This window comes from Dasypus novemcinctus, chromosome 9 (genome assembly GCF_030445035.2).
Source record: "Dasypus novemcinctus isolate mDasNov1 chromosome 9, mDasNov1.1.hap2, whole genome shotgun sequence".
NCBI lineage: Eukaryota > Metazoa > Chordata > Mammalia > Cingulata > Dasypodidae > Dasypus > Dasypus novemcinctus.
Window position 1 is genome coordinate 122,771,196 of NC_080681.1, and position 21,171 is coordinate 122,792,366.

General features: G+C 58.8%; 2 protein-coding genes and 1 long non-coding RNA gene across 7 annotated transcripts in view; 2 read left to right on the forward strand and 1 right to left on the reverse strand.

The window, feature by feature from the left end:
* The window catches only part of CASZ1 (castor zinc finger 1), a 145,083-nt gene extending 140,636 nt beyond the window's left edge, over nt 1-4,447 (forward strand). For all 4 annotated transcript variants that reach the window (XM_071217789.1, XM_071217790.1, XM_071217788.1 and 1 more), the window contains one exon: nt 809-4,447. In XM_071217789.1, the coding sequence (XP_071073890.1) occupies nt 809-1,905 (1,097 nt within the window). In that variant the 3' untranslated portion in view covers nt 1,906-4,447. The remainder of the gene's footprint in view (nt 1-808) is intronic.
* Nucleotides 4,448-7,703: 3,256 nt separating this feature from the next.
* On the forward strand, nt 7,704-8,939 carry LOC139439707 (uncharacterized). Its single transcript, XR_011649757.1, has 2 exons — nt 7,704-8,029; nt 8,346-8,939. It is a non-coding gene; the product is annotated as an uncharacterized lncRNA (long non-coding RNA).
* Nucleotides 8,940-10,508: 1,569 nt separating this feature from the next.
* Nucleotides 10,509-21,171, reverse strand: part of PEX14 (peroxisomal biogenesis factor 14) — a 178,607-nt gene continuing 167,944 nt past the window's right edge. For both annotated transcript variants that reach the window (XM_058304432.1, XM_012530397.2), the window contains 4 exons: nt 18,739-18,841; nt 17,434-17,531; nt 13,495-13,586; nt 10,509-11,805 (listed from right to left, as the gene is read on the reverse strand). In XM_058304432.1, the coding sequence (XP_058160415.1) occupies nt 11,349-11,805; nt 13,495-13,586; nt 17,434-17,531; nt 18,739-18,841 (750 nt within the window). In that variant the 3' untranslated portion in view covers nt 10,509-11,348. The remainder of the gene's footprint in view (nt 11,806-13,494; nt 13,587-17,433; nt 17,532-18,738; nt 18,842-21,171) is intronic.

Consider the following 21,171-nt stretch of genomic DNA (forward strand, 5'->3'; position numbering starts at 1 on the left):
GGCCCAGCGCTGGGGGCGCCGTGAGCGGCTGGTCCCCACCCCATCACAGTCCTTTGTTTCTCCTCACCCTCCAGGGCTGGGTGGGAGGGGGTGGCCGTGGAGGCCAGGAGAAGCCTGGGGGAAGCCCACCGCCCCCAGATAGGTGAGACTGGAGGGGGGGCGGTGTGGGGAATGCCAGGGCCCCCCAGAAACTCAGCACCCCTTTCAAGGGCAGTCTTGATAACGGGGCACGTTGCATCCCCGGAGCCGTGGGTGTCAGGAGTGAGGGCACAGGGGGGCGCGGGGAGAGCAGAGGCCCAACTTGTCGGCGTCTGGCTCCCCAAAGCCTGGCCTCTCAGTGCAGCTGCCCCTTCTCTCCTGGCTCACTTTATAGAACCTTCTGGAGCCACAAAGTAGGTGCTCCTCAGGGCAGGGCGTTGCTGCCCCAAACAGCCCAGGGGCCGATGGCAGGGTCCCTCCTTGGGGGCCGGTGGGTGATGGCAGCCTGGCCCCCGTCCAGAGGGGCTAATTCCTCTGCCCACCTGAGTCCCTCTTCAGCTCCACTTAGTGCCAGGACGTGTCTTCACGTCCCACCCCAACTAGCCAGGAAGCAGGCACCACATCCCCCACCCCAGGGGCGGACCCTGCGCAGCCTTGGGGCTCCCTGCCTGGGGGGGGGCGTGGGTGAGTGGAGGGGGAGCCCCAGAGCCCAGCGGCCAAGGTGACCACCAATGCTGCCCCCTGGCCACCGTGCCAGGCCCCGGGTCCCTGGGCGGCCGCGCTCCGGGGAGGGGGCGCCTTCTGCACTGACACCCCGCCCCTCCCCCAGGGAACACCATCTCCATGCCCACGGCCTCGGGCGCCAAGAAGCGCTTCTGGATCATCGAGGACATGTCGCCGTTCGGCAAGCGGCGCAAGACGGCGGCCTCGCGCAAGATGCTGGACGAGGGTATGATGCTGGAGGGCTTCCGGCGCTTCGACCTCTACGAGGACTGCAAGGACGCGGCCTGCCAGTTCTCGCTCAAGGTCACCCACTACCACTGCACGCGCGAGAACTGCGGCTACAAGTTCTGCGGGCGCACGCACATGTACAAGCACGCGCAGCACCACGACCGCGTGGACAACCTCGTGCTGGACGACTTCAAGCGCTTCAAGGCGTCGCTCAGCTGCCACTTCGCCGACTGCCCCTTCTCGGGCACCAGCACGCACTTCCACTGCCTGCGCTGCCGCTTCCGCTGCACCGACAGCACCAAGGTCACGGCGCACCGCAAGCACCACGGCAAGCAGGACGTGATCAGCGCCGCGGGCTTCCGCCAGTTCAGCTCGAGCGCCGACTGCGCCGCGGCCGACTGCAAGTACCGCCTCAAGTGCTCGCACTTCCACTGCGCCTTCCCGGGCTGCCGCCACACGGTCGTGGGCATGTCGCAGATGGACTCGCACAAGCGCAAGCACGAGAAGCAGGAGCGCGGCGAGCCCCCCGCCGGGCCGCCCGAGGGCCCCGCGCCCGCCGCGCTCGGCCCCGACGGCTCGCTCCCGCCGGGCGCCGAGCCCCGCGCGCCGCCGCTGCTCGTGCCCGCGGCCGGCCTGGGCCTGGGGCTCGGCGACGCGGGCGACCCCGGCCCGCCCGACGCCGCGCCCGCGCGTCCTCGGGACGGCCCCGCCGCGCCCGGCCCGGCCGGGGAGTCCTCGCAGGAGGACGAGGAGGAGGAGCTGGAGCTCAACGAGGAGGAGGAGGAGGACGACGACGACGACGACGACGACGACGAGGACGACGACGACGAGGACGACGACGACGAGGACCTGCGCACGGACTCGGAGGAGTCGCTGTCCGAGGCGCCGGCGGGCACGCGCACGCGGACCCCCGAGCTGGCGGCCGCCGGCCCCGCCGCCCCCGGCCCCGCGCCCCCGGCCGCCGCCTCGCCGTAGCCGGCCCCGCGCGCGGGCGCCTGGAGTGAGCGCGCGCCCCCCGCGCGCCCCCCGCGCGCCCCGCGCCGCCGGACGTGGCCGCAAGCGCCGGGGAAGGAGCGCGGCGGCCGGGGCGCACCGCGTTCTTCTATTATTATTATTGTTATTCATTTTTAAAGAAATGCTATTTATATGTAAAGCGTCCCTCTGTACAGAGCTAGCTGTCCCCTCCACCCCGGGCCGGCGTCGCGCGCGGGGCCCGGGGCTCCCGCCCTCGCCCGCCGCCCCCCGGCCCCGCCGGTGCTTCCGGACCCCGCGTCCGTCTCAGGACAGAGGCAGGAGGCCTCGCTCTGGTGCTCCCGGGGCCGCCGCCCGCAGCCCCGCGCGGAAGGCGCGCAGCCCCGCGGCCCGAAGGCCCGAGGCCGCGCCGGGACCCTTTCCTAGCCGGAGGCGGGGGTCTTCTTCAGGGAAATAGAAGGTGCTCTTGTCCGGGGTGGGAACGAGGCGCAGGGGTCCCCGAGGGGCCGGGCGGGGCGCAGCTCCTACCGCCGCTCGACCCCCGCCGCCCGCGCCCGCGCGCTCCCGCATTGCTCAGGCCTGGGACCCCCCACCTGCTAAGCGCCAGAGCATCTGGCAGGGCCCCGGGAAGGCAGCCGAGCCCGTCCCCCCTGCCCAGGGGGAGGGCGGGCAGCAGGCCAGGTGACACTACAGGGTGACACTACAGGGGACCGAGGAGGCGGCCCCAGGGAAGTAGCGGGGAGGGGGGGGGGGCTGGGAGCACCGAGGTTGCCCGGCTCTGGCGTCTGCTCCCCGAGGGCTGGGCTAAGGAAGGAGCCCCCACTTGTCCCCGTTAGCAACTCCCAGCACCCCAGGGAAACCGAGGCCGCGTCCCGAAAGGGACACGGGGCCGGCGGGGTGCTGGGGGGCAGGGGCTCTCACCTGGTGGTGCAGTCTGGAAGGTTGGGACTGTTGGGGCTTAACATTCAAAATGGGGGAAAAATACAAGAAAGTTGTACAGTATTTTTCCTGTAAAGGTTATTCTCCGTAGAACAAAAGATTTTTTAAAAATTAAAAAAAAAAAATAAAAGCAGGTGGGTGGTGAGAGCAGAGACCTGCTCGAGACAGCCCCGAGGCGGAGGGCCCTGGGCGCGCCCGCAGGCCTGCGGCGCCCTCTCGCTAGAGGCCTTACCAGTTTGAGGCTGGCCGTGTTCACACTAGCACTGATGGGAGCTGCGTGATTCCAACTTTTAACTTGAATTTTGTAGAGACAAGAAAAAAAGGACTCTTCCTGTTAATACAAGCGTGTAGTTAATTTAACATTTGAGTTTTTCTCTCTTGGTTATGTGTGTGGCTTCATAGGTTTTGTTTGTTTTTTTTTCAGTTTGTTTTATTCTTTTGTTTGGGATGCTTCTTTGCTAGTGCACCCCACCCAGATTTGGTTCCCTTCTCCATCCCCCATCCCCTTCCTGGAGTCGAGGAAGTCATGGGCGCTGGGGCGGGGGACCCACCTGGCCAGCCCCCACCTGGCCAGCGGCTCCGAGGTCCACGGGGACCAGGGGACAGCCCAGCCGCCGGCCCCTCCTTTGCCTGTTCTCCCCACTCCGTGGCCACCAGCTGGTCCCGGGGAGAGAACAGGCCCAGGTGGCCTTGGGGGGGGCTGTCAGGCAGAGCCCCCTCCCCAGGGGTCCCCGAGGAAAGCCTGGCCCGGGGGGGGGGGGGGGGGCAGAGGTTGACTTTTTCCTTCTTTCTTTCTTCTGTCCTCTTGGCTGCCCACAGCCAGAAAGCCAGGACCAGCCGAGCTGGAGGGGGAGCAGGCAAGGGGGGAGGTCGGACAAGCCGCCCTGATTCGCCAGCAAAAGAAAGCGCTTTCTAGAACAGCCTATGGGAGCCGCCTGCGCTCCGTGGGCACCACGTGCTGCTGCCGAGCACTCGCCCAGACTGTGTGAGCTACGGCAGGACGCGGCGTCTGTGGAAGGAGCTCTATAAAGGAAAACAAAACAAAACACAAAAACGTTTTTCAATGTAGCAAAATCAAACAAAAAAAAAAAAGAAAAGAAAAGAAGATACCGACAGTGCGAAGTCTAGCCTTTTGTAACCTTCGTATTGCACACTAGGACTATAAGCCATTGCTAGCTCATTTTGAATTTTAACGTGTAATTTTTGTTTTATTTACTTTCAGTGGGGAAAACAATGCTTGATCCACCAATGCTGTTTTTAATGTTTTATAACTATGTATGTGTATATATATAAATATAAAGTAACATGTATGCACATATGTGTGTGTATATATCTATATGTATATACATATATAGATATATAGAGATATATAGAGAGGTTTTGAGACAAAAAAAAATGCAGAAAGTGAAAACGGAACTGAACAGTGTGTGCTCTGATTACTTGAATCTGGTCTCCTCGGCACCTGCGTTATTAAGAACTGAATATTTTTCCACTTGAATTTAGTGCTATTAGAAATTTAATATATGTGTTTTATTTATTTGATTTTTTTTTTGCATGACTGATGCAAGGTTTGACATTTTCACTCAATAAAAACTGGAAAAAAATCTATCAAGTTATCTTTGAAATTTAAAAAATCACATGTCCAAGCAGTGAGGTGGCACAAACAGCCCGCCCCAAGTGCCACCCCTGGCAGGGAAGAGGGGCAGAACTTTTGCCCCTGGGCACCAGGCCAGGCGCCCTGGGGCTGCTGAGGACAGGCCGGGCCTCTCCCCCCGCCCTGCTCAGCACCCTTGCGCAAAGCACAGGGACCACCACCCTGAGAGGCAAGCCGGCTGGCGCGGGGGCTTCGGGCTTCGGGCAAAGGCTTGAGGGCCGCCCCAGGACCCCAGCCCTCCTGCCTGCCGGGGCGCCTGGGCAGGCGCTTGGCAGGGACAGCCCTCTGCCTCCTCCCTCGTCTTCCTCCTTCCTGCAGGGACCTGTCCAGGCTGGGAACGGCGCGTACCCGGATCCAATCCGGATGCTGGCACTGCTCCCGCCTGGAACACGAGGTGGCAGAGCCAGAGGGGGGCGATTCCCAGGTCTGGAGCCACTGGCACCATGGCTGGGGGCTCCCGCTAGGACTGGCCGGAGGCAGGCCGCCTCACCCCCTCGGAGCTGGGGCGTGACCCCCTGCCCTCTTCTCCTGGTGGCCCATTTTCTCATGTCCATCGTCTTGCCAGTCCTGCCCAGAGCTGATGGGCAGAGGCTCTGTGGTGCCTCAGGGAGGGCGCAGGGGGTCCACTGTGGCGTCCCCTTGGAGGCGCATCTCGGAATCCTCACCTTCCTGACGGGGAAAGGGCCCAAGAGCCTCGGGCAGCAGCCTCTGAGCCTGGGGGAGGGGGACATGGCCAGGTAAGGGAAGGTGGGGAGACATGGCCAGGTAAGGGAAGGTGGGGAGACATGGCCAGGTATGGGAAGTGGGGACCACGGCCAGGTAAGGGAAGGTGGGGGGGGCACAGCCAGGTAAGAGAAGGCGGGGAGGCATGACCAGGTAAGGGAAGTGGGGGCCACAGCCAGGTAAGGGAAAGTGGGGGGGGGGGGGACAGCCAGGTAAGAGAAGGCGGGGAGGCATGGCCAGGTAAGGGAAGTGGGGGCCACGGGTGGCCCTCGGGCAGGAGCCGCTCCCGGCCCCAGCAATTCCCACCGCAAACGCGGCGCGTCTCCCCCAGCCCCCGCACGGCAGGCCCCTCCCTTCCCTCTCCTCCTGGAACGCAGCCCACAGGCTATTTACATAAATATGTTTGTAACAGACACGAAAATATACACTTTTTTCTGTCTTATTAAAATGTTCAAGTTGGAACTCGCCTATTGTTTGTGGATATCTTGATTCTGTTAAATAAAACAGTGACTAATTTATGGGATAAAACACAAGTTCAACAAATTAAAACCATTATTGGAGCTTCGCAGGCCCTGGTGTGCTCGGAGGCCCTCCCGTGGGGCCTGGGGAGGCGGGAGGCCGGGACCCACCTCGGCCGGGGGGGGGGGGGGGGGGCGGGCCGCGGGGCTCCCCCCGGGCGCCGGCTTGGGTAGCGGAGCCCGCGGGGGCTTTGGGGGGCAGTAGGGCCCCTCTCCCAGCTCCCAGGGGCTCTGGCTTCGGCTGCTTCTTAGGGACTCCGGAAGCTCGGGGAGGGGGTGGGAGGCTAGGGCCATTTGCTGACCTCGGCCAGGCCCCCCAGGGCTGCCCCCTCCGCCTGCTCCCATGGTGGACAGGAGGCCGGGTCTAGCCAAGGGCATTGCCAGCTGCCAAGCTAGACCTGGTCAAGCAGGGCCCAGGCCCAGAGCCACTGAGTGTGCTGGGCCTCAGGCGACCCCCTCAGGAGAGCCTCGGGGGACGTGAGGCCGCACACATGGGGTGACTCCCATTTGGGCCCGGTGCTCCCAGGTGCCAGGCGCTGCCCAGACCAAGGCAGAGAGACGAGCCCATCCGTCCTCAGCAGGCCGGGAGTTGGGAAAGGAGCCTGGGTGGCGGAGAGCTGCTGCAGCGGGTGGCGCCCCACCCCAGGGTGTGGAGTGGGCCCGCGACACTCCCTGTGGCTTGTTAGGCTCAGGAGGAAAAGCAGTAAAACATGTTTTCATCCTGGGATTTAATTAGCTGTGGTGGTGTGATGCTCCTACACCCAAACTGGGGCAAATTCAAGAGTTTTGTAACCTGTTGGAAAGAGCCAGAACCAGCTGCACAGGCTCCTGGCTGAGCTCGGTGGCTGCCCACCTCCCACAGACCTGGCCCGGCTTGGGGCTTCCAGCAGCTTGAGTCACCCATGGGAGCCGGGCTTCGGCGTTCAAGCCCGCCCGGACCCACAGTGGCAAGGCAGCCCCTCTCTGGGCAGCCTCCCCAGGAGAGCTGGCCCCAACCCCAGCGCCAGGGCAGAGGGTGGGGGTGGGAAGTGCCAGCGCCCCGAGCCCCCAGACGGGCCCCTCAGACGGGCTGGAACCGTGGGGACCGCGCCTGGCCTGCACGGGGGCCAGGCCTGTCCCACCCGCGCTGGGAGGAGTTACCCCACCCTCCTGGGGGGGCGCAGACAGGATGCGGGCTCCCAGGAAGCCCAGAGCCAGCTCAGGAGCAGCCAACCCAGCTGCTTGGCCCGAGCCGCACGCCACCGAGGGAGACACCGCGGCCAAGGCAAGCCCGCCGGGCCCCGAGAGCACCCGGCCCCGGGCCCCTCCCCTGCCTGCCGCCTCCCTGGGCCCGAGGGGCGCACCCAGGGCTGTAAGGCACCCCTGGACCATCCTGCCCGGGCTGCGGGGCGGGGCCGAGGGCCGCACCTGAGCTGCAGAGGCGGGTCCAGCCTGGCCTGTGGCTGGAACGAAGAGCCTCAGGGCTGGCCACGGAGCAAGAAAGGCCCGAGGGACCCCCCTTGTGAAGTTAGAGTAAACCTCATCTATTCTTCTAAAAGAACATGAACTTTAAAGTCCTGGGTGAAGGTAAACTATTACAGGATTGTTCATGATCCAAGTGAAAGTCACACAGCCACGCTGAGGTGGTTCAAACTGGCTTCACCTTAAAGAGAGGGGCAGGGAGAAGAGCGGGACCCCATGGGGCTGCGGCGCAGACCCGGCCGGGAGGGGCGCGTGCGGGGAGAGCGAGCAGCTGCCCCCAGGGGCGCAGGGCCCTCCCACGCCCGTGACCACGCGGGTTTCCAAGGGCTGGCGTGGCCAGCTCCTGCGTGCGAGAGGCGGAGCATCCGCCCAGGTGGTACCTGGCTGCAAGGAAACACCTCCGCAGCGTACAGGGGCAGGGCAGGGCACCAGGCCTGGGGGCACAGGGCACAGGGCAGCAGGGGACGGGGGAGCCGGGCAGCAGTCCCGAGGCCGGAGCCTGGGTGAGCGCCCGCCCTGCCCGCGTGGCCTGCAGGGCCTGGAGCCTTGCCTTCCGGGGGTGCCTTGGCAGAAACGATTTTGAACAAACAGATGAAGCAGCACTGAGGATTAAGGCCACTCCTGAGGATGGGTGTCAGAGGACGTCTCCTGGGCCGGGCCAGGGCGGGCCGGGGGCGGGAGCACTCCACCGCCACCGGGTGTGGGCGCCGAGGGACGACACGGCCCCGACACGGCCCCGGCCAGCCAGGCAGGGCCCGGAGCCCGTGGAGAGGCACGTCCCGTTCTTCTCAAAGGAGAGAGAGGGTGGGAGGGGGGCCGCAGGTGCACGCAGGTACCACTGCAGGGGCAGGGGTGGGGGTAGGGGCGGGGGCAGGGCAGGGGACAGGGGCAGGGCAGGGCCAAGGGCCGGGATAGGGGGTAGGGCAGGGGGCAGGGCAGGTGCAGGGGCAGGGGCAAGGCAGGGGCAGGACAGAGGACAGGGGGCAGGGCAGGGCAGGGCCAAGGGCCGGGATAGGGGGTAGGGCAGGGGGCAGGGCAGGTGCAGGGGCAGGACAGGGCAGGGGCAGGACAGAGGACAGGGGGCAGGGCAGGGCAGGGGCAGGACAGGGCAGGGTCAGGTATGGGCAGTTCTCTTCCTTCCCTTCCAGGTTGACGGATATTGAAACGTGCCATCTGGACTTCTCCCACCACTTGAAAAAGGAATCACCATGTTTGGGGACAAGCGCAGCCCGCTGTCCATGCCCCCCCAAGCACGACCCTCTTCCCACTGGGGTCCTGGAGCACGGGCTGCAGGAACCAAAGGGCTTCTCGGTCCCTCCTGAAGGAGGCAGGTGGACAGGTGGACGGACGGACCGAACAGCAGCCCCGGGGATGTCCCCGCCACCTGCTGTGCTCCCCGCACTGAGAACACGGGGCTGGCCCAGCCAGGGCCCCTCTCCCTCGCTGCCAAGCAGGACTCCCCTGCCCAAAGGTAGAACCAGGGAGCCCGGTGCAGCGGGAGCGGCTGCCGCTCGCTCCACCAGGGGAGCCCTGGACAGCACCCCGGGGCCTCGGGAGCTCGGGCCCTTTCTTTTCTAAAGGCGCTTTACTAAAATACATTGTCATTGAGTTTAATAATCGTCTCCTTTCCAGAAAGGGCCTGACAGGCGCTGCCTGCTGCTCACTTCTGCCCCATTCCAAATATTTTTACCTTATTTGGATGAAATGCATTATTTTTCTAATGAAAGGCTTTTTTTTTCAAAGGGCTGTTTTCCCTCCGTCCAGCAGCTGCCTTTATTAGGCAGCGCTCACGCCGTTTTGGGGAGGGGTTTTTCTCTCCCTGAAATCATGCCAGACTTTCCGCACTCTAAAGCTGAATTGGGCGCTCAGGACCCGCGGGGGCAAAAGGCCCTGGGCCCCGGGTTTCTGCCCCCTCTCCCTGCACGTGAGTCCCAGGGACCCGGCAAGTCTGCTGACCCCAGGCTGGAAGAGTCACCCTGCGATGCGTCTGCTCACCCCCGCCCGTCTCCCCTGTGGTGGTCCCAGCTCAAGAGGGAGACGTGGAGGCTGGAGCTGAGGTGGCTCGAGAGGCCCCAAAGAGCGGCCGGCAGGGCAGCCTCCGGTCAGTGCTGACGAGCTCAAGAGCTGGCTTCGAGCGCCCCGGGCCTCCCTTGGGGGAGGAACCTTTAAAAAGTCAGTGCTGGCCAGTGGGTACCAGACTAAGGGGGTGGCTCTCTGGACGCGTCCTGCTCAGGACCCGGTGTGCCCACTGCCGGGGTAGGGGCTGCAGCACGACGCGGAGGCAGGGAGCACCCCGGGCACCAGCCCCCAGAGGTTGGGCCTGGCTGGGCCTGGGCTTTGGAGCTGGCCCAGTGCCTGTTTGCCCAGGTCTGTGGACAAGGGGATACCACAGGGCCCCTGGGAGAGCAGGGCCGCCCGCCCAGGCCAGGTAAGTAGCCCCTGGGGCTACTCCAGGGACAGCAAGGAAGCTGGGGAAGGAGGACACGCGAGCTGTGGCTGGACAAACGCCTGGAGGAAGGTCATGGCCACACAAGACCTGAGGGCCAGAGGCCAGGCCAGGAGGGCTGGGCACTCCCGGTTAGGAAGGGGACCCCACAGCCGCTCCCCTCTGGCCCGACTCTGTCAGGGAAGGTTTGCTGCAAGGAGGAGGGTGTAGCCGGACCTAGAAAGCTCTAAGAGTGGTAAGGGGAGGCGGAATGTTTTCTGGGCAAAACAGCCCCAGAGCCAAGGTGCCCACTGCGCCAGCCATGTGGGCTGGGTTCCCTCCCCGGGGCCAAGGGGGCGTCTGGGCAAGATGGTGACTTGCAGGCCAGGCGCAGGCGCTGCCAGGAGGCACAACCCGTGCTGCACCCTCTGCAGCCGGCTGCGTCTACACAGCACACAGACTCCACGGTGCCCTTTGTCCCTGCACCTGGTCACAGCGTGTGGGGCCTGAGGGAGCTCCCAGCACCGGCCGCTCCGCCTCTCGTTCAGCCAAATGCTCTGTGAAGGTTAAAGGGAGACGGGAGGAGGCAGAGAGGAGGCGCGCGCTCTCCTGGGCAGTGCTCGTCCATTTAAGGAATGGAGCTCATCACCCGGGCGTCAGGTCTATATACAGAAGACGAGGCCCCGCTGCTGCCATCAGGCACCGGGCGCCCTTCAGCAGACACTTGGGACCAGGCGCCCGGGGGTGAGGAGCCGGCAAGTCGCAGGGGAGAAGGACGGCTGCAGGGAGGAGGAGCTGCCGCCGCCCCTGCCCCCAGCCCCGCGGCCCTGGCTGCCACCCGCCCCCTGGGGATGGGGATGAGCAGACAGGGAGCCACAGGCGGGAGTTAAATAGTGGCACTCGTGTTTATTACAATTATGTACATTCATATCTCACAGTCTGAAGTCTATACATAATCACACAAATGAGCATGTGTTTCTTGGTGGGAAGGACAGACGGCTGTCAGTCAGGAAGCCCCGTGTGGGCATGAGAATGGTGCCAGGCCCTGCGGCCGGCCGGGGCGCAGTGGGTATCACTCCTCCAGGGGGCGGCGGCAGGGCACGGGGCGGCCTTGGTCGGGTGGGACCTGGCCGGCCTGCACCCAGGGAAGTGGGTCCGGGGCTCCCGCCTCGAGACACAGCAGGACGGCCAAGGGGTCATGGTGCAGAGCGAGTTAAGGTGCCACGGGGCCCAGCTCAGGGCTGGGGCCCAGGGAGGGAGGTGGGCGGCAGACCCCAGACCAGCGGCAGCCCCTTCTCCACTGAGGGACGGGGAGTCAGGTAACAAAGCTACCTCTTGTCATGCACGGCACTGAGGCAACGACATTGGGCGAGTAAACCCTGGACAAGCTGTCCGGGAGAGAGGAGGCCGGAGCCAGGAGCTTGCGCCCAGAGGCCTCGGAGCCTTCGGCCTGACCTGAGAACCAGGTCAGGGGTGGGTCTGGGTCTGGTTTGGGCTGAGCTGAGGAAGTAGTGGGGTGGGAGGGTTGGGGCTGGCGTTCAGGGGGAAGACAGAAATGTGATCCCATACGCAGGGTCGGAGAGCTGGAACCAGGCTGCCTGGGGGCCGCAGTGGGGACCGCCCGCAGAGGCTGAGGACTGCTCTGCCCCAACCCGGCGCAATGCCACCCTGAGCTGCAGGCACAGGGCCGCCACCAGACCCCCACGCACAGAGGGCAGGGTGGGCCCTAGTCCCGCTCGTTCTCGTTGCTGGCCCCTTCGGGCCGCCGCAGCTTCTCCACCTGCTCGTTGATCTGCCCGTCCCCACCCCGGCGGTCCTCCCTCTGCACGCCCAGGCAGTCCTCCTCGTCCACGTGGCTCACATCGTCGTCCTCCTCATCCTCCTCGTCCTCCTTGTCCTCCCGCTTCTCCTCCTCGCCCTGCACTTCCATCCTCACCTGGCCCTTGACGTCCACCAGCCCCTCGCCTTCCTCCTGCGGGCCCAGCAGGTGGTAGGTGGCTGTGGAGCCCTCGGGGCTGTGGCTCTCCTTCACGGGCGAGGACACCGCGGACTCATTACTGACGGGCGAGATGTCACTACTGCTGTGGTGGTTCCCCGCAGCGGGGCTGGAGGGAGACGGCGACTTCACAGGGATCTGCCAGGAGGGGATCTTGGGGGCTGATGGGGAAGGGGGAAACTGCCTCCTGGCAGAGGGGGTGTGAGGGGAGGGAGAAGAAGGGCAGAGGTTGGTGAGAGAGGCATCCCGAGCAGCTCGGCAATGGTGGGCTGCACCCCACGAGCCCTAGCAGGGGCCATGAGGCTGGGGACAGTGCTGCACTCCCCCCACCCTCCCCCTCGGTTCAGTAACGAAGATTCCTGGTTGCTGAGGTGCAGCTGAGAGCCCAGTGGCCTCAAAGAGCTGCCCACGCACCGGCGCCGCTCAGGAGGCCCACCCGCCAGCCCCTCCTCGGGCTGGGCGAGGCCCGGAAGCTTGCCTCCTCCCGATCCACCGCTGCCCTCAGCCTCCACCCCGTGACCAGAGGATAAGGAGAGGGTGGGGAGCCAGGCCTGGGACGGGGACCTCAAAACCTCAGGACCTCAACCCTTTACCTGGGCAGAAGGGGCTGGGGGCTGGGGGTTGGCCATGGGGTCAGAAACATCAAACCAAAAGGAAACGTCGGTGCACTTGGCTGGAAAACCTCCGAACTCAACCTTAGAACAGCTAGTCAGTTCTGCCCTGGGCCGGCAGTGAGCCCAAACCCAAGGCAATTCCAGGAGCTGAGAGGGCAGGTCTGCTTGGCAATGGCTTGGAAATCAAGCTCTGCCACAGGGGGGCCCAACTCTGCCTGGGCCAAGAGCCCCAATCCCCAGCCCTTAACGTGGCGGCCTACTATCCCATCAGCACTGGTCTCGGAAACGGCTCCTGCGCCTCAGCCCTCACTTCAGTGCGTAGACACGAGCTAGTGCTTGCATTATTCACCAGCATCAAAACGTTACCAAGAGACCGCATTTGCAAACTTCTTGGCTCCAAACTTACCCAATGGCCTGCTCTGTCTGCCCAGCCCCAAGAGCACGGATCTCCCCGTGTGGGGAAAACACTGGGGTCTCCTACTGACGACCCTCTTGCCCTTCCCCAAGCTCAGTCACAGCTCATTTAAGGCCACATTGTTTTTTCTTCAGGGAGGTCTGGGAAGTGGGCAGCTTGAACAATTGGGTCCTCCAGTTGGGGCCACAAGACCCCTCCAAATCCCTCCATCACGCTCCCACCTCCCTGAAGGGCCCCTCCTGGATGCCCCCACGGACCCTGGCCCAGCAGAAGAATAAGCACCAGCGAGGCCAGCCTGAGCCAGTCGGGTCGGGAGGGTCCAGGGACCCGGGCCGTGCCATTTCAGCACCAGGCCAGGATGGCTACCCTACATTCAGGGCTGTGCTGGTGACAATGCCCCCCTCTGAAGGGCTCAAGGGAGGGGCTGTCTCTGCAGAGGGACAGCAAGGTGGGGGGCGGGGGAGGCAGGGACTGGGTTACACCCCTGCTGGGAATCAGGGACCTCTTCAAACTACAGGGCACAAAGACCTCCTGACCCTCAGGAGGGACCTTCCCTGGGACCAAACCGGGAAATCTCTGCTCAGAAGGCCCTGCTTTTTGGGGGCTTCTACATTTACATCTCAAAAAATTTTGGTGGTATGTCTCTCCGCCCCACCCTCCACCCCATTCAGACTGTCACCCCTGGAGAGGGGAGGCGCCTGCTGGGAGGGAAAGTAGACGTCCAAAAGACACCCAAACTCAAGGTCTGAACTGGGGCTAGACTGGGGCTCCATGGGGAGAAGTGCTCTCACCACGACTACCAGGCCAGACTGCAGAGCCCCCTCCCGGGCCCTTCTCTCCTCCCTACCGATTTAAAAGAAGTCCTTTCAGGGAGTTAATCTCCGACTTGAGTTCATTGATATTCTGGGACTCCAGGATCCAGTTGGTAGATGTGGTGGCCTGAAAGAGGAAACAAAGGAGAGCCCAGATCAAGATGGCCCTCCCTCCAGCTGGCAGCGCTCGGCCAGCCAGTGTGGCTGGGGACTGCGGCCTCAGTACCGCTCGGAGCCCCAGCACACTCTGTGGCCCGGGCACCAACCTGACGGCCCCTGGAGCAGGTTCTCCCACTGCCCACTGGGAGTCTGCCCGCCTGTCCCTCTCTGTTTAAATGATGGCACCCTTTCAACAAATAGTCACACAACTCCGGCTGTGTGGGTATCACAGTGTTAGGGGCACGGGGCTGGAGCGTTTTTAAGGCGGGAGGGTTACACAAAACAAAACCCCAGCAACCACAGAGCCCAGAGCCCCGCAGAGACACCACTGAGGTCAACGGGGTTTGCTTCCAAACGACCCGGGGAGGGCGTGGGCAGAGAGGCAGCAGCCGGTAAACACTGGGGCTGTGTGATGGGAACTCTCCTCCCTCCTTCTGGGTTCCATTAAACCAGCAAATAATAAAAGAAATACCATCTGCACCCCGACCCCCTCCACACACCAAAAAAGTTACCACCACACACAAAGAGTCCTGGAAGAAAAATAAAAAAACAAAAAGAAGAAAAAAACAAAAGAAAAGTAACAAAAATAAAAAACAAAAACAAAGAGTCCTGGAAGGTCGACAAGTGGCTGGCAGGGATGCCATCGGCCTCTGGCACCTGCCCGCCCCATCTCCTCAGCTCGAGCCTCACTACCAGGCTAGACGGACTTTGCCCAGTCACCTTCTGTCAGTGCACTGTGACCCCTGGCATCTGCCCCGCAGGCCGGGCCCACAGGGGACCCCTCCAGACCTCACCTGCCATCTGCCAAGCCACAACTCCAAGAGGGGCCAACCGCCCCGCAGCCCTTCTTTCGGGATGACTCTGCAGGCTCCACAGAGAGAGAAGCTGTCCCTGTGACTGAACTTCAACTCCTGCCCTGAAGACGACCCAGGGAAGAAGCCAGCCATGCCCAGCTCTGACAAGCCCCAGCCTTTGATGCACACCTTTCCCCTTTGAATTTGGCATCATCTTTCCAAATAAACTTTAGAGAACCATATCTTTATTTTAGCAAATCTTATCAGGATAGATGGTGAAGAGGACAGCCAGAACAGTAGCCCCCCAGTGGCAGGTTGAGTTGACCGAGGGGAGTTTATGAGGCAATTTCCAACGTCATGGCCTCAGGTGTGGGTGCTGGAGACTCCAAGGGGAGTCAGGCTCAGTTGTCCTCAGGTAAGAGATTAACAAGGCAGGGTTCCCACTTCCCTGACACTGCCATCCCCAGGCTGACAGAGAACCTAAGCCGCAAGTTCCTGAGACGACGGGAAGACTCCGGGCTGGAAGAGGGGGTCCCCGGATGCTCCCTCCTCTCTGCTGCCTGTCCACAGGCTGGCTCAGAGAAGCCTGGCCTTGGGCGAGGGGGCTGGGCTGGGGGGGGGGGCTGCAGCAAGCAGCCAGGCACATCTCTGTGATGAGCAGCCCCTCAGAGGGGGCTGCAGGTCTCCGGAAGGAAGGCCCGGGCAGCCTCAGAATGAGCCATGCCTGCCGCCCTCACACACATCCCCTTGAGGTACCCCCTCCAGACCACCAGACAGCAAGGATCCAGAAGCCACTTTTCTGGCTTCTCCGAGACCTTGAAAGCTACAGCAGCCCATTAACAAGGGAGCAATTTCCACTCACCAGCCTACAAAGGACTCAAATTTCCAAACGCATATGGTGCCAGATGCCTAGGATTTAGATATAAAATCTGACATCTGGGGCTTTTTAGCCAGTCTCTTTAAAAAACAGTTGCAGAAAATTCACAGCCTTTAGTTTTATGTAGGTTTTTTAATTACTTAAAGTTCTTCTTTTTAATTTTTTACAGTACTCCAGGAGGAGTTTGGAAGCCAGAAATAAAAACTTACATTACAGCTGAGAAAACACAGCTCTACTCTTTGGTTTATGGGGTAACCAAAGCCCTCACATACGTGGGGTTTAGCTACCAAACCAGTGGCTCCACTTCAGTATGGGGGAAAACGGACAGGACTGGGGCAGGTAGGGAAAGACCCATCAAAACAACCGGGCCAAGAAGCCTCATGGGCCGCTCTAAACCACCAAGCAGAACTGCATGCCCCTTTCTTCTTAGAATGCAACACGTGGTCTTAATCTTAATGCTTTAAGGTCTGAAAACGGTTTTCCAATTTCCGGAATGGCTTCTGGCCATTGGCAGGCTACAGTTCCAAAAGATAATAGAGGCAAGTGGGGCCAGGACCATAAACTGGCTTTTCCAGCTGCTTTATGGGTTGGCCACCTGTAGGGAGCATGCACAGGGCTGGAGGTGGCCGCTGACAACCAGAGTCATCGCGGAGGAAGTGTGGGCACAGCCTCTGTGTGTGGGATGGGCTATTGGGGAGGGGGTTCTCAGGGCTCCTCTACAGAAAGAGGCACCTACATTCCATGGGGATAGAAAGATTCCTATTTTACTGGTTTTTGCACATGCAAAAGTTTTGAGCATTGACTTCAATCTCGGATGAGCAATAAAGTGGGCTTTCCCCAGGACAGCAGCTCCAAGTGAGACCCTTTATTCCACAGGCTGCATGAAAGCAGCCAGAAAGCTGCACCTATCCAGCCCCTGGTACAGGAGGAAGGGACGGAGGGCGGAGGACAGTGGTGCATCCTGGAGCCACTGGACCACTCTCTCCTAAGCCTGGCCTGCCCAAGACAGCACCAGTGAGGGCCTGGAGCCCAGAGGCCAGAGGCCCTGGGGACGGTCAGAGAAGGCACACAGCCTAAGCACAGTGAACCTGAAGGGAACCATGGACTAGAGTTTTAACAGGACAATTAAACGAATCTTCTTTCATCAACTGCAAAAACATATCACACTAATGCAAGGTGTGATAATAGGGGGGTGTATCAAAATTGTATTTTATACATGATTTTTCTGTAAACCTACAACTTCTCTAATTAAAAAAGGTTGATATTCAACTTATACATGTGAGAAAAACAGATTGTCCCCCAAGTAACAGTAAGAGCAAGAATGCAAACTCATCAGCAGGGCTGGGTGATGAAGGAACAGCCTGTGATGGCTTCTAACTGAAGTCACCTTACTCTGCCTCACGCCCCAGGTGGCACCAGTGCCCCAAGCCTGACCCCTGGCTTACCACAGACCCATGGCCAGGAGTCTGCATTCCTGGGGAGCTGCTCTAAGCAAGTAAACGACCCAATCAGGCAGGTACCACTGTCACTCCATTTTACAGATGGTGAGTAACCTACCTGCCATCACACAGCCAGTAAGTAGCAGGGCAGGATTTTAACCCGGGCGGCTTGCTCTAGAATCTGAGGGGAAGGTATTGCCACGATTGCTTCTGACTTGCAAAGAAAGGCTTGGAGGTCACTGCAGTTGACAGTGGTCCCCCAAGTACACAAATCCTGGGCTAGAGGCCCTGTGCCTCGCAGGAGAGCTCAGTCCAGTGCATCCTGGACAGGGCAGGTGTTGGTAAACTAACTACAGCCAAGCTTCTCCCTCTCTGTTTTCTGGAATCACTGCATCCTGGAACCTAACTTGCAGGGGAGGCTGTCCCATGTCTACACAGCAGGAAAGTGGCTATGTAAGGCAGAGAGTTGCTTTTTTCCCCTCCTGTTCGTGGTGAAGCAGGGACAGAAAGTACGGCCTCCTTTCTCTGCCAGGGCAGTGCCAGCCCCAATGTATAAGTGGTGTGAGAAAGCGGCCTGGATGGCAGGTGGGAGACAAAGTCAGACCCCAAGGAGAGCAGGCACAAGGACAAGCAGAAAGAGCCCTGCAGGGCAGATTCAGATCTGTGGGGGTGGGGGTGGGGCATGATGGGATCACAGACAAGTACCTTGGCGGTGGCCTGTTCGTGGACGAGCTCCTGGACTTTCTGCTGCTGCTGTATCAGCAGCTCCTGGACAGAGGCTAACGTCGTCTGTAACTGAGTCACTGCGAGGGAAAAAGTGGCGATAGCTCTGTTAAATTGATACACAGATTTTTCCTTCTCTCTGTCCACACTGCCCCTATTCCTGCTACATCTAATTTATCTGCAGATGCCCCACCTCCACCCCTTGCAATCCATTTAATTTATCTGCACTCTGGGTAATCTACCTGCACTGTATCTAACCTCTAGTATTTCCACTTTATCTTTCTATTGTGTAGTTGTCCATGGTCAACAGTATATCCGTCCAAAACCTCTCCCCTCTAATTATGTCAGGTTATGATTTCCTCAGCTCTCTCAACTTCTGTAATGTCTGCATCGCTCATCCACAGGCCTCGCAATGTCCTTGGGGAATTTGTGCGAAGCCTCCAGTCCTGGGAGAGATGAGTGTCAGGTCTCTGTGATATGCGGGCATCTAGGAGAGTTTAAAAACTGCAAATCCTGTTTCCATCACTGCTCTTTCTAGCCTAGCACAGCCCACCCCGAGGCTGCCAGAGCTGCCCGGGGTCATGTGACTTTGATGGGGCTCCCAGAAACGGACTCCAGCAGAGCAGAGCAGAGCAGACGAGCCAGATGACTTCCCAGGGCTTCCCAAACATGTTCCAGAGTGGCAGATTCCTGCTTGGGACAGGGGGTTCTCTTGCTTGCCTCGGGCTTTTAAATCATAGCCCCTATCTAGCAGTAAACAAGTTTATAAAGGAGAAAAGCCACCTCCAGCGCCACAGGTCCCAGCTAATCTGGGCCATCATCAGGCACCAGGTAATGAACACGGCCCCGTGGAGTCGCTAACAGAGGAGGTGGCTGGGGTTACGGGAGCCACAGTAATTACAGACTCTCTTGACCCTGCTTTGGATTCTTGGAGGGAAGGGGGAAAATCACTGAAAAAACCCCCCTGAAAACCTCATAGAAGCAGAAATTAAAAATGAACTTTACAGCCCTTAGAAAGGCTGTCATTTTATTCCCCTTATTAATATTCTGAGGTTGGGAGCCTTTCCGTAAAAACATAATTAATTGAGGCCGCGCCGACAGTAAACAAGCAATTTCAAATTAAACCGAAATGACGGCGGCTTCATTTGCAAATGTGAACAGATTCTCAGAGCAGATAAATGAAGTCACCACATAAAGTGGAGACGGAGAGGAGAGGGGAGGGGGCAAAGAAGGGGGCTGCTCGGAGAAGGCTTTGAGGGGTGACGTGATGGAGTCATTAATCTTTACCTGTCTGAGCCACGCTGCCACTCAGCTCCGAGAGACTCGCCTCCATCCTCTCGAGTTGCTTCCTGTCCTCTCTGCCACCCACGATAAGGGGGAGCAGGTATTTCTACAAGAAGCAGGATGGGTGTAAGGAGTGGGTATGTACTTTGGGTAATTCTTTAGCAATCTCTCAAATTCGGCTCACCAACTTTCTCTCTGTCATCTCCGGGTTTTGGAAACCTCTAAGCAAACACCGTAAATGGATGAAATATTTGAAAAAGTTAAGAGACTGCAATTACAATCATGTAAAAATTATGCCTGAACAAGGACAAGGACGAGTAGGAAATGTGGATAAATCAAAGCAATGTGATCTGTTGGGATGAAGAACTTTTTGGTTCTTTTATTTAGTTTTGTTAATGATGCTATAATGTTTCCATAACAACATTTTCAAAAATTTACTTTAAAAGTTGTAAGATTAAAATGTGGAAAAAATTGATAACACTGGTGGCTTCCAGGGAAAAGTGGAAGGAGAGCTTTTTACTACACATTTTTCTGAACTATGAACATTTCAAACCAGGTGAATGGATTGCCCATTCATACATAAATGAATAAAATTTTAAAATTATAAGAGAAACTAGACAAAAATCGACAACAGATTTCTGGGACGCTTGGCCCTTTTACTAAGGGATAATACATGGGTATTCCGACGCTGTGGAAAGAGGTCGTCTCCGTCTCTTCCTAAATTAAGCCTTGTGTCCTTAGAATGAGTTTTCTCAATATAGGAATCAAATGAAGTCAATTTCTCCCAGAACTGAAATGCAAGGGCAGAAGGGAGGGCAATGGGCAGAACCAGAAGAAACTGGCAATGGGGAAAAAGAAGAGTGATGCTGCAGGGCAACCAAAGCTGCCTAGACCAGGGAAACCCAGACAAGGGGAGGTGAAAGTCTGGGAACTTTCACGAAGAAGGCAGGTGGGGCACAGCTGGTAGCTGGTTGTCAGACTTAGGTAAGGGGTGTAAAGGGATGGAAGGTGGTGATGAGGTGTCCACTGGGAGGGCTGGAGGACCAGAATATGTGCTCTGAAATCCAAATGCTCAGGACTTGGAGAAAAAGCACCCACATTTGAGGAGTATGAGACCATTTGCCAAACTTCAACACGGCTGCGCTGAAGCCAGTGCGCGCAGGTCGGAGGGTGTTACTAAAGGATGGCTCTGCTTCCTCCTGCATGTGGGCTCCAGCTAGGACAAAGAGATGGCAACTTCTCTATTAAGCGTTCCACACTGGGGAAGGAAGAGAAGCCCTTTCACCAGGGATTTGTGGGAGAACTACTTTCAAGAGCTACTGCTAAGTGAAGAGCACGACTCAGCATAGGTATAGAAGCATTTTCTATTTTGCAAAGTGCTTTCCAACCACGGTGTGAGTTATTACCCACAACTGAGTAGAAACTCATCAAATGTAGCCTTACATTTCAGGTAGAAAATTTCCTAAGTATAGACGTCAAGAAATTCTCCTATGTGGAACCAACTAAAAACCCCACTTCTGAGATCAGACATAACAACAAAGGAGCACGTGTATTTCCCTAGACTAAATCTTTATAGATTTATTGTCTTCTTTTCTCCTAGTTTAAACAAACCATTATAGCAGATATTTCAGAAATTCTTTTGTCACCATTGCAACTGATCTTTTAATGTTTCTTTTCTTTTTTAAAGCAGATCTTTTTTTTTTTTTAAGATTTATTACCCACCCCCCATCTCATTGTTTGCACTGTCTGCTCTCTGTGTCCATTTGCTGTGTGCTCTCTGTGTCTGCTTGTCTTCTCTTTAGGAGGTACCAGGACCGAACCCAAGACCTCCCATGTGGGAGAGAGGCAGTCAATCGCTTGAGCCACCTCAGCTCCCTGCTTTGTTGTATCTTTCATCGTCTTTCCTCTTTGTGTGTCCTTGTTGCATCATCTTGTTGCATCAGCTCAATGCACCTGCCCACTGTGTTAGCTCGCTGTCTTGCTCATCCTCTTCTGTAGGCACCAGGAACCAAACCCAGGACTTCCCATGTGGCAGGCGGGAGCTCAATTGCTCAAGCCACATCTGCTTACCCAGATCTTTTTTTTAAAAAAGATCAGAGTGTCTTGGAAACAACTGATGATTCCCCTGCTCCACCACCCTTATCAATGGGGCTGCACTCTGCACCCATCAGGCCACGCCCGGCCATTAGGGACCTGTTGGCATGGCCGAGACACTAATTTGAGAATCCTGTGCTAGCATCTGTTCTTGGTGACTGCAGGCAGTTAGTGATCTGAAAGAGGCTTCCCACATACATTGGTTCACAGGGATAAGTCCCAGGACTCAGAAGACTTTGTTTCTGAATTTCTGGCATGGAAATTTCCAACTCCAAGAATAGAAGTTACACTACAACATTTTATTCTGCTATAACTTTTCATTAGCTCTTGTACTTGGTCAAA